Source organism: Patella vulgata, chromosome 4 (assembly GCF_932274485.2).
Source record: "Patella vulgata chromosome 4, xgPatVulg1.2, whole genome shotgun sequence".
Taxonomy (NCBI): Eukaryota; Metazoa; Mollusca; class Gastropoda; family Patellidae; genus Patella; species Patella vulgata.
In genome coordinates this window covers 11,887,336-11,899,004 of record NC_065882.2, presented here as the reverse complement: position 1 = coordinate 11,899,004, position 11,669 = coordinate 11,887,336, and the positions used below count along the sequence as shown (strand labels likewise).

General features: G+C 35.7%; 1 protein-coding gene across 1 annotated transcript; it reads left to right on the top strand.

Moving 5' to 3' along the window:
* The first annotated feature begins 23 nt into the window (after positions 1-23).
* LOC126819509 (uncharacterized) lies at positions 24-9,263 on the top strand. Its single transcript, XM_050547625.2, has 3 exons — positions 24-364; positions 6,022-6,096; positions 6,651-9,263. The coding sequence occupies exon 3, from the start codon at positions 6,668-6,670 to the stop codon at positions 8,120-8,122; it is 1,455 nt and encodes a 484-aa protein (XP_050403582.1). The 5' UTR covers positions 24-364; positions 6,022-6,096; positions 6,651-6,667; the 3' UTR covers positions 8,123-9,263.
* The last annotated feature ends 2,406 nt before the right edge of the window (positions 9,264-11,669 follow it).

The window sequence follows — 11,669 nt, the reverse complement described above, 5'->3', positions numbered from 1 at the left end:
GCTGTGAAACAATATTAGCACCTCCATCCAACCATAAACCGCCACTTTAAATCCGTGTATAACACTCGCTCATTATCTCCATGTACACCTCTATGCAACCATTACCCTCTACTTTAAATCCATGTATAACGCTCGCTCGTCTCGCTACCAACTTACACCTCTGTCCAACCATGACCTAGTTTACCTGTATTAAACTGTTAGCCGACTATTTTCACCTGGGATATATATATGCCATATATACAACAAACTGGTATTGTTTTATGTAAATATTCTTTAGTTGACTTATAACACAACGTTTCAGTACATCATTGGGACTGGCTACCGTTGTGTTGGTTAAATTGTGATGAAGCTAAAACGAGTCCAGGTAAGTTAATACATTGGCTATAACTACAGCTAAATATAGAATATTGTATTGTATTTACTTAAATACATGAATACCTGTTTACATCCTTACACCAGGTAAAGCAGGTGAATATAATAACACGCCCATCATACTAGACCTCGTAATTGTTACTTCAAAAGTCACCATGGTCTTAATTCTTACTTCATGTCTGGGACGTATTCAAAACAAATTATTTATAATGCCCTGAAATGACCGAGGTCCAATAAAATTTGTTATTATATAAATATGGAAATATAAGATATGATGGTGATAAGTCTTTATATATACTGCATTAGAGCACATAAACTGTAGGTTTGATAATATCTGCAGGACGGGGTGGGGTGGGGTGGGGTGGGGGTGTTAAACATAGGACGTTAAACATAGGACGTTAAACCCCACATTTCACTTGATAATATAACATGTGTTGTACTATTAAATGAAATGAAATGAAATGAAATGGAGTTTAACGTCCTACTGTTCTGCTCCTAACCTGGGCTAATGAAGACGGGCATACGCCATACAGTGTGCTATGAGGGAAATTTTGCCCGGACAGCGGCACTACGGCCTACTCTTATATCGAATTCCAACTGCCAAGGGATCTTTTACGTGCACGCCAATGTGTACACGGGACCTCGGTTTTTCGTCCCATCCGAACGACTAGACAGCTTTCCTTGTCAGCCCCTCCGCCCTGCATCACTGACAAGGGAAACCACGCCGGAAAATCTGGATGAACTTTCTCGGCCAATGCAGGGATCGAACACCCGACCTCCAGGCTAGCGAGCTAGCGTCTTACCCACTTAGCCACGTGATCCCCCATGTGTTGTACCATATCACAGATAGAATATTAACGTCAAATTTAACCAATACTCTATTCTTTGCCGAGGATGAATGCATCGGGTGTGTTCGTCAATATTTAATTTTATGTTAACATAAATATAGCATTTACTTGACAATTAATATGACGATACTCATCAACCCCTAAATCAAGTTATTGCAAACATTTTGCTTGTTGCCCTCGAGATTGTGTTTACGATGTTATAAGCTTTCCACAAATGTATAGTTTGTTTAGCAGGGAGGACCATGTTGCGGGTCTTCATGCTCAAACCCTTTACCGACAGTCCTAGTCCGTTTAATCAAGCTTGAAAGTAACCTTGCGCGTTTTCATAACCAGTCACTATTATATCTTTTAAGAGTGTTATATGCGCAGTATTTAGTCCTCAGCTTTGTATTATCTGAAAAGGGAAATTTCCATTCACGATATGAATAACGTAAAGCCATTTTTTAAATTGCCGTGATAATCAAATTGCGTAACGCTATTAAAGATACGTTATGTAAGGTCTAAATATGCCTATTGAAGATCTGGAATCGGATGGCCGTGATATAAATGGATTTAACGATACACTGGATAACCGAGACCTAGTCTCGGTTGTCAAGTACCGTTGCAACGATAATAAAAGATCGAGCGCTACATTTTCAAAGTGGCGGTTTATGGTTGAGAGAGAGAGAGAGAGAGAGAGAGATGGGGATTAACGTCCACTCGACACAAACTAGGTCATTTCGGCACTAACATATGGTTTAATTTTATTTCAATAATTCGCTTGCACGTAGGGGTCTTTAGCAGTGGGAGGAAACCAGAGGACCCGGAGAAAACCTACGAGGTTGGAGCCTTCGCCCAGAATAAAGTAATTTAACTGAAAGGTTCAATATATTCCTAGATACTGCATCTTTAAAATAAACAAATATGTTAAAGGACAATAATGGTGTCAGCCATTATCACATAAGTGATAGAACTGGTTAAACATGTTCCAAATATAATTTTAACACAGAGATCATTGCTACGATAGATGCGTTATGTCCTTTGTAAATGGGCGTGCACGTAAAAGATCCCTTGGCAATTAGAATTCTATATGAGAGTATGCCGTAGCGCCGCTGACCGGGCAAAAATCTCCCTCATAGCACACTGTATGGCGTATGCCCGTCTTCATTAACCCAGTCGTAGCAGAACAGTAGGACGATAAACCCCATTTCATTTCATTTATGTAGGTCAAAATTATAGATGATACAAGTATGTATAGGACCCACGTACCCGCGTCGATAGACAACAATACACATGTAGTCTATATTATGAGCGTTTCCCTAAATTCAATGGACGGTATATTTATAAATAAATGCCTAATATCACGTTAAAAAAGACCCACGCCCAATTCTTTATAATTTCAAGAAATATATGAGTGTGTGAAATATATAATTCATAAAATATCACATATAGCATAACAGTTTTAAGGATATGATACAAAAAACAAGCTAAAAGCTGGATATAAGACTATATTATTTACTTTGTAATATTTCAATTAACTTTTTTATACATAGTAAGAGTTAAAGGTAAGTGTTTTATGACGAAGAAAATTCAAAACAAATAATATAAATAAATATGAAGATAAATAAACGAGTAACAGGCCGTTCCTGCCAACACACCAACTGTTAATTTAATGTTATATACGTTGGAGAGAGAGAGAGAGAGAGAGAGAGAGAGAGAGTTAACGTCCACTCAACACAAATTATATCATTTCGGGACTAACATGGTTCAATTTTATTTCAATAATTCGCTTGCGCGTAGTGGGTCTTTAGCTGTGGGAGGAAACCGGAGGACCCGGTGGAAACCCACGAGGTTGGACAGGCAACGCTACTCCTTGTCACGTACAACCGGGGAATTAAAACCACGCCAGTTTACTGAATGACAGACCCTCTGATACAACGCGTGCGCGTTAACCAATCGGCCATCCAACCCTCTTTTCATATAATAAAGGATATGTATTATATTACTTGAAATATCAACAATAAATATGTCATGTTTCAGTGACATTTCCTAGTCGCTTTTAAAATTATATATCAAGGATGTAATATTGTACAATGTTATTCGTGTCATCTGTTTTCTTAAAGGGGCGTTAGGTAAGATTATGTAAAGACCTGACAGTTCGCGCTATAATAGTTCATAAAATAGGTAATGAAAGCAGAATAATTATGCTAGATATTAGCGATTCAATTTTAGGCCAGCCTCGATCGTCATTACTAACGTTGGTATGATAATAAACAAATTCTCGATTGTCCATTTTTACATTAAATTATCCATCACATAATGTATTCAAATCCACTAAATAGTAGCTAGTTTTCTCCCTCTCTCTCCCTGATCTAGCTGCAAAATGCTAGACTAATTTATTGGCGTAGTTGTCTTTAACATTGTGAGGGATATGTAGAACACTATAACAGATGATATATATGTGTAGAGCCGCACCACTTACCGCATACTAAACTTATGCTGTCTGTGGACAATTAACTCCGCTTGAGAACAGACACTAAGCTAGTTGAGCGACATTTTAAGTCTTAAGTCAACGATTTTAGTCGAAAAAACTAAGCATATTATTATGTCGATTATATATTCTGCTTGCATTAATAAAATGTGTTTAACAGGTGTGAACCGGAGAACATAACAGTATACTCATTGTTGGATATGGCGGCCATATAGGTCAGAGATCTATTCTCCAAATAGAGTAGATAGTGTTCTTTGTACAGAAAGCACTTACCCAGGTCGAAACACAAGACAGAAAGGCATATTTATAAATTATAACGTGGATGTATTGACACGGGGATATATTGTGTTATCACTATGTATGTGCAATGATATAAGTACGGACCACTTAGAATACACATATTTATCAACTATCACATGGATACATTGAATTTCTTGGGGGGGGGGGGGTAGCTCTATGTATGTACCACGGAGGGCCTGACAAGAACAGCTGTTTAGTCGTCCGGATGGGACGAAAAACCGAGGTCCTGTGTACATGGGTGTGCACGTAAAAGATCCCCTGGCAGTTGGAAATCGATGTAAGAGTAGGCCGTAGCGCCGGTCTCAAGGCAAAATTTCCTCATAGCCCTTCTTCATTAGCCCAGTATAGGAGCAGAACAGTAGGACGTTAAACCCCATTTCATTTCATTTATGTAGGTCAAAATTATAGATGATACAAGTATGTATAGGACCCACGTACCCGCGTCGATAGACAACAATACACATATAGTCTATATTATGAGCGTTTCCCTAAATTCAATGGACGGTATATTTATAAATAAATGCCTAATATCACGTTAAAAAAGACCCACGCCCAATTCTTTATAATTTCAAGAAATATATGAGTGTGTGAAATATATAATTCATAAATATTGGAGACCTATGGGCCAATCTCAGTTGCGGGTGGGGTGGGGGTAGTCTATTTGCTCGAAATTTGTCACCCAAATTTTCAGAATGAATCAATCATTAACTGTCTCACATGACTCACATCATATTGTGAAATGTTATTGCGTAAACCATGAACGATTTCGTTTTACAATTATACAAGTATATGTGTATGATATATGGTCTCATTCTCTGATGTTGGTGCCCAAAAAACGGAAATAATACTTTGTCCGGCACCCCCCCCCCCCACCCACCTTCAACCCCCTTCCCTCCCCAGACTGCCTGCCTCCTACACCTATGTTACCATGTATAAAAATAGATTTCGTGAAATATCACAAAGTGAATATAGTCATATACAGCAGAATCTATATAATTAAAGTAGCTAAGTCTCTAACTCAGTATCATCCAAAATCTTCGACATTGAAAACACGAATTATTTGTCAATTTAAATCAACATTGATGTCGTGATCTCACCGGGAAAAGATGGGCTTCTGATATCCAATATTCAAGACAAAATGAACATTTTACCATTGGTACACGAATCGTGTACCACAATGCGTTTCAGGCCCATTCTAACAAGGGACTCGAAGAACGAGGCTAGACATTAAAAAAGTCATGTCAAACGGTGACGGCATATTCATATCGGGAGAGTATGCGCAATAAATATTATGTAGACTAGAATAACCAGACGCTAGAAATTTTCATTCGATTGAGACTTCTGACATATTTCGCCGAACGTAACTGATTTGAAATTAGAGTAAAAATGGAAACGATTGAATGTAAAGCAGTTTATATATATTCCTATTACATTATTATATGCGTTACGACCCATTTGTGTCAATTTCAAGGTCCTAAATATTAGCGATTTAACTCCTTTAAGCTACTCGAGGACATTTTCATCACTGACTGCTTAACGGGAGTGACCTCTTAATAAAATCTCAGTGTTTGTTAGAGCAGCAAGAAATCGATACTCGCATCGATGCATTTATACAAGGATTTAGCTTGTTTTTGTATCATATCATTAAAATTGTTATCTTATATTTTGATATTTTATGAATAAATATTGTTTAAACCAACACAACAGGTGCATTAATCAATAATTATTATGTTTATATATATTTATACGTAAGACAATATGGCTGAAGGCCATCTATGTGAAGTCTTATGTAAATCTGCAGGTGGCCTTGTGAAATAGTTCTAATCAGAACTAGATGTCAATTATACAACAGTTCACAACAATTTGTGAGCTATACGCGTGACGTCCTCAAATGAGAAGTGACACACGTCACTATTTTGGACCTGGACTAAACGTTTCTTTATTGAGGGATGTTTTAAAATCTTACAAAACTACAATACTATAGGAGTTGATCTTTAAAAGAATTATTTAATATTGTTCAATTCCTTTCAGTAATTACAAAGTTATGGTGATTTGAAAATTTCGCGCCATTCGGCATCCAGTGCAGACGACAAGTTAGCGTCCACGGTAAGTGTTGGGTAAAATGGTTTGATAATCGTAACCCTATTTTTAACGAAGGAATCTGATAGGATCACAAGCTGGGCTTATACCCAATCGAAATTAGTGCTAAAATATGCGGGGTATTACGTGAAGGGCTTGATATGTACGTAGTAAAGGCGAGATCAAGCCTTCTATTAAAGATGTATCTGTATAAAACCTGTACATATCCCAATATGCATACGGCTACCCCTGACTTAAACATGATAAACATTGTATTGGTGTGATGTTTTAGTTTAATCCCGTAAAATATGCCAAAACAGTGTTTACAGAAGACTGAAACTTTAAAATTGTTTTTAGATTGTCAACATTTTATATAATTTCATTTGCGGACCCCCCCCCCCCCTATATATATTTCACGGCTACGCCTCTGGCCGTTGATAATGGAAAAGACAGACAAAACCAACACTATTTATCATACGTAACCATGGACAATAAAATACCGCATATTAGTTTCAAAATGACTAAAGCAAGTTGTTGAGAATTTGAACTCCTTTCCTTTAATATTGTTTGTTCATTTTCAGATTACCGGTATGTGAAGATGGGGATAATAATGTCGTTGCGTCGATATTTTAAATGTTACCCATATGGCCGCCGATTTAGTTATTCTAAATCCCTCAAAATATTCACCGTACTTTTAGCCCTGACCCTTCTCATTCTTTTTTATCCCAAAGAGCAAAAACCCAAAACTGAAAAACATAAAGGGGCGTGGTACGACTTCATAGATCCGGATGTTTTAAAACGAGACCCAGGCCTAAAGGGATTCCGTGCTCCTGCCAAAGAAATCGTAAAACCAAACGTGTACACAAACAACAAAGATCCTCAATTCAATCACACCTGTGTTAGTCTAAAAGTTGGTAAAACCAAGACACCGATATGTGTTTACGATTCGAAAATGGATAGTATGATATCAGCCGCCCTAGTGACGCATTCTACGTGGGAAGCCGAACATTTGGAAGCCATGGAAACGCTATTTAAGCGCAATAAGAGCATTGCGCTGGTTGATTTAGGGTGCAATATTGGAGTATATACAATTTTCGCGGCGAAACTGGGAAGGAAAGTGATCGCTGTCGATCCTGTGGAAAGTAATTTACAACTCTTGGATAAATCGCTAAAACTCGGTAAACTCCGGGATAAGGTGACTCTCGTGCATAATGCCGTTTCCGATAATCATGACAAAGTCTCTATCGATCTTCGAATTGGTAACATAGGAGGCAGTCACGTCAAGTTGTACAAAGGCGAAAAGCCTCTCAAAAGAGTTAAACGATTCAAGCGAATTCACAATATTCATAAAAGTAAACGATCTCCAATAATTAGAAAACAGCCAGCTCCATCACGTACTAAAGTTGGACAAGTGAATCCCAAAAAGAAAAATCCATTGATATTTCATCCCCAGAAGAAAAATATTCAAAATTCATTACAAGGAAAACAAATTAAGCCACAACTTCAAACACGACAACCAAACAAACTCCAAAATGGCGGAGGTCCAAGGCCATCCCCAAGACCATCCCCGAGGCCTATTATACACACTAAAACAACAAGAAACCCGCCATTATTTAATGAAATTAATAAAAGAAATGGATCACAAATCGTTAAAAATATTGGAAATAAAGACTTTAATAAAAACAAAGTACACATAAATTCGAGGACAAAAGGTCACGAGTTTATCAAGCGACAGAACGGAGCACCAGTTCAGGCCATAACCGTTGACGATCTACTTCAACTAGGACGTTTTCCGTTAACTTATTTGAAAATGGATATTGAGGGCTGGGAGGAAAGGGTGCTGAATTCTGCTATGGAATTCCTACACGCGTTTAAAGTGAAGTATGTTTTCATGGAATGGATATTTCATCGATTCAACCCGTCTGCTTCTAGAATGGTTGATTTTATGGTCAGTTATGGTTATCTACCCCACAAATATGAGGGTCATCAAACATTTAGGGATTTGATGAGTAGCAAGGGTTGGCCGGACAATATTTATTGGATTAAAAGATAACTTTTAGCTTCAGAAGGATTAGAATACATCTTTGCGATTCTCGTTTGTTACACTTCAGGAGGTTGGCCGGATAATATTTACCGAATCGGGAGATATTTTTTAAATATAAACGGATTAAAAGATAACTTTTAGATGACTTTTAGATGTAAACGGAGTAAAAGATAACCTTTAGATACAAACGGAGTTAAATATAACTTTTAGATACAAATTTTATACAAACGGGGTAAAAGATAACTTTTAGATACAAATTTTGGATACAAACGGAGTAAAAGATAACTTTTAGATACAAATGGGTAAAAGATAATTTTTAGATACAAACGGAGTAAAATATAACTTTTAGATACAAATAAAGTAAAAGATAATGTTTCGATTCAAGGGATTGGCCGGATAAAATTTATTAGATTATGAGATAACTTTTATATTACTGACCATGATTTCATCGCATCCAGCATGTAATTGTAAATCATGCGCAATTGTCCAAAGAACAAACATGCTAAGTTTTATGTAGATCGTAGTCGAATAAAGAGCGTTGATCCAGGAACAATATCATCATGTGGATGGAGTTCCGTGTTCAAAAATAGTTTTTAGGTCGACATGAACAAGGCATTTAAATTGGTTACTAATTGTTGAGCTAGATACTTATGGTGGCGGATTGGTTTCATGTCGCGTTGTCGTGGTGTCGCCCTTCATAAGGCGACAACCCGACATCCCGACATTTTAACCCGACACCACGACAACCCGACATGATACCAATCAGCCACCATAAGATACTAGATCATTACTAGTGGCTTAAAGCCGCCGGCGTTTATTGAGGAAGTTTAGATCTGTTTTAAACTACATTTTTGTGAAAGTTGAATATCTATTATAACAGGAGGATATCAGTCCAAAAATGCTTCAATTCCGTTCAGTATTGACAAAAATATTATGATGAATTAAACATTTCGCAACATTGTGGTAGCTACATATAAGTATTACGTGAAAATAGTTGATGGTCATCTTTTTAATCCGTGAAGTGAAAGATTATCCATTTTTTGTATTTTGATTTGTCTTTTATTAATCAAAGATTTAGGTGTTAATGTAAGAATTAGATAAAGAGTTTGTCGTTCTCGCTATAATATTTCAAAAATAGATAATGCAAAATGAAAATTTCCTTCAAATTACGTTATTTTGAGCGAAGTTATCAATGTGTGCATTAATTGTAACCACCGCAATATTTGTTCGAGTCATAGCCTCGAACCTTTCTAATCTGCTTAAAACCGAAGCCATGGTCTTGTCATGGTATTAAATGTTTAATTAATAATTTATATAACATTTAAGGCCCAAAGAAAGGACTGCAATAGGCAGATTTAACTCATGTTTAATGCCTGTTTAAATGTTACATAATCAATCGGAGTACATATTTAGCGTGGATTAAGCGGAAGCCGTGGACAATTAGTCAATTAATGTCCTTGTATTTCATGCCCTGATCTATGATATCCCTCTCGGTGGAAGAGGACGTTAAGCCCCACGAAACACGAAAAGCAACTCGTCCTGCACTACCGATATATACCCTTAGCTTCCACATCAGCTGCATGTATACTGATTATAGCCTGACTATTATTAAGGGGAGCTTACCCTAGTTAACTTATATTTACAAATTAAAAGAACACATGCAGAGGAGTCGTAAAACTTTACTTAATAATTCAATCGAATAACCGTTAATTACCGTTAATTAACCCAGCATGTCGTATGATATGGGTGTGATAAAAATGGGCGTGAGCGTCCATTAGTGTGATATTTTTGTAGTTGCATTGTTTGTAGCCTATGAAACACGTAATGTAAGTGTATCATCCTAGTATAAATGACAAATGGTACCAATCTCAACTGTCTCTTGTTTTATAGGCTAACCGTTTTAAAACTTGAATTGTATAATGTGAATTTTGTATAATGTTTTAAAACTTAAATAGTATAATAATATGTATAATGTTTTAAACCATGCATTGTATAATATAGATCTTGTATAATGTTTGAAAGCTTGTATTATATTTTAAAGATTTAATTATATTCTTTGAATGACATTTAGTAATTGAAACGTAATCAAAGAAAACAATTACTATGATTTATTTCACTGCGACGTTTCAACAATATCTCACAAGTCGTTATTGAGCATATATCAACACAAATAAATACAAATTTCATGACTTGCGAAACCTTGTTATTGAAACGTCACAGTGAAATAAACCATAGTAATTGTTATCCGTGAATAGTGATTTTATTTTGATAAAGATGGAATTGTATAATATGAATGGGGTATAAGTTTTAATTGTATAAGGTGAATTTTGTATAATATTTTAAAGCTTGAATAGTATAATATAATGCTGTATAACGCTCTAATGATTGAATTGTGTAATAGAATTGCTGTATAACGTTTTAAACGATGTGAATTAAACGTCGCATAATATTTTAAACTTGAAATTGTATAAAGTAAATGTTGTATAATATTTTACAGTTTGAATTGTACAGTATAATATCGTATAAGGTTTTAAAATTTGAATTGTATAATATAAATACAGTATTATAAGCTTAAATTGTATAATGTAAATGTTGTATACTGCATGTTTTAAAGTTTGAATAGTATAATAATAATATAAATGGTGTATAACTTTTCAAAGCTTGAATTGTATAACATGAATACGACATACTGCATTGAATTGTATGATAGAAAGTCTGATTTGTATAACATAAATAGGACATACTGCATTGAATTGTACGATAGGACATACTGCACTGAATTGTACGATAGGACATACTGCATTGAATTGTAGATAGCAAGTTTGAATTGTATAACATGAATACGGCATACTGCATTGAATTGTATGATAGAAAGTCTGATTTGTATAACATAAATAGGACATACTGCACTGAATTTTACGATAGGACATACTGCACTGAATTGCATAATATAAAGCTTAAATTGTATAAAATAAATGCTGTATAATGTTTTATTTTGATATCTGTGTTTTAGTTAATACTATATAAAGTTTATTTTTTATGTGTTTATATGAATTTTTATAATGATTATGAATTGTAAATTGAGGGTTTATATTTTTAGTTTTTATATAATATTTCATGGTTATTATTTTAAAATAAAATGTCGGGAAAATTTACTCTGATAGTTCTAAAAATAATTCTTAGGGGCCCAAAGTAGAGCCAATTGCACGATGCACAGTAATCTAACTCACGGTCGTTTGGAACAGCTGATACATGTACATCAGCTTATAATAATTCTACAGGCCATAACTGGAACACTTTTGGGCCTTTAAAAATCAACAAATACCGATTATCAGTTTGCAAGAAACAACGTCTAGGCTCTCGGATGGGACGAAAAACTGAGGACCCGTGTTCACGTTGGTGTGCACGTAAAATCATAACAGACAGTTGGAATTCGAAATAAGAGTACACCGTAGCCCGGATGTCGCGGGAAAAAAATAGGACGTTAATTCCCCAGTTCATTTCAGAAAATGTAAGCATATTCTGGCCAATAAGAATTAAATAGTAACCAATAGAG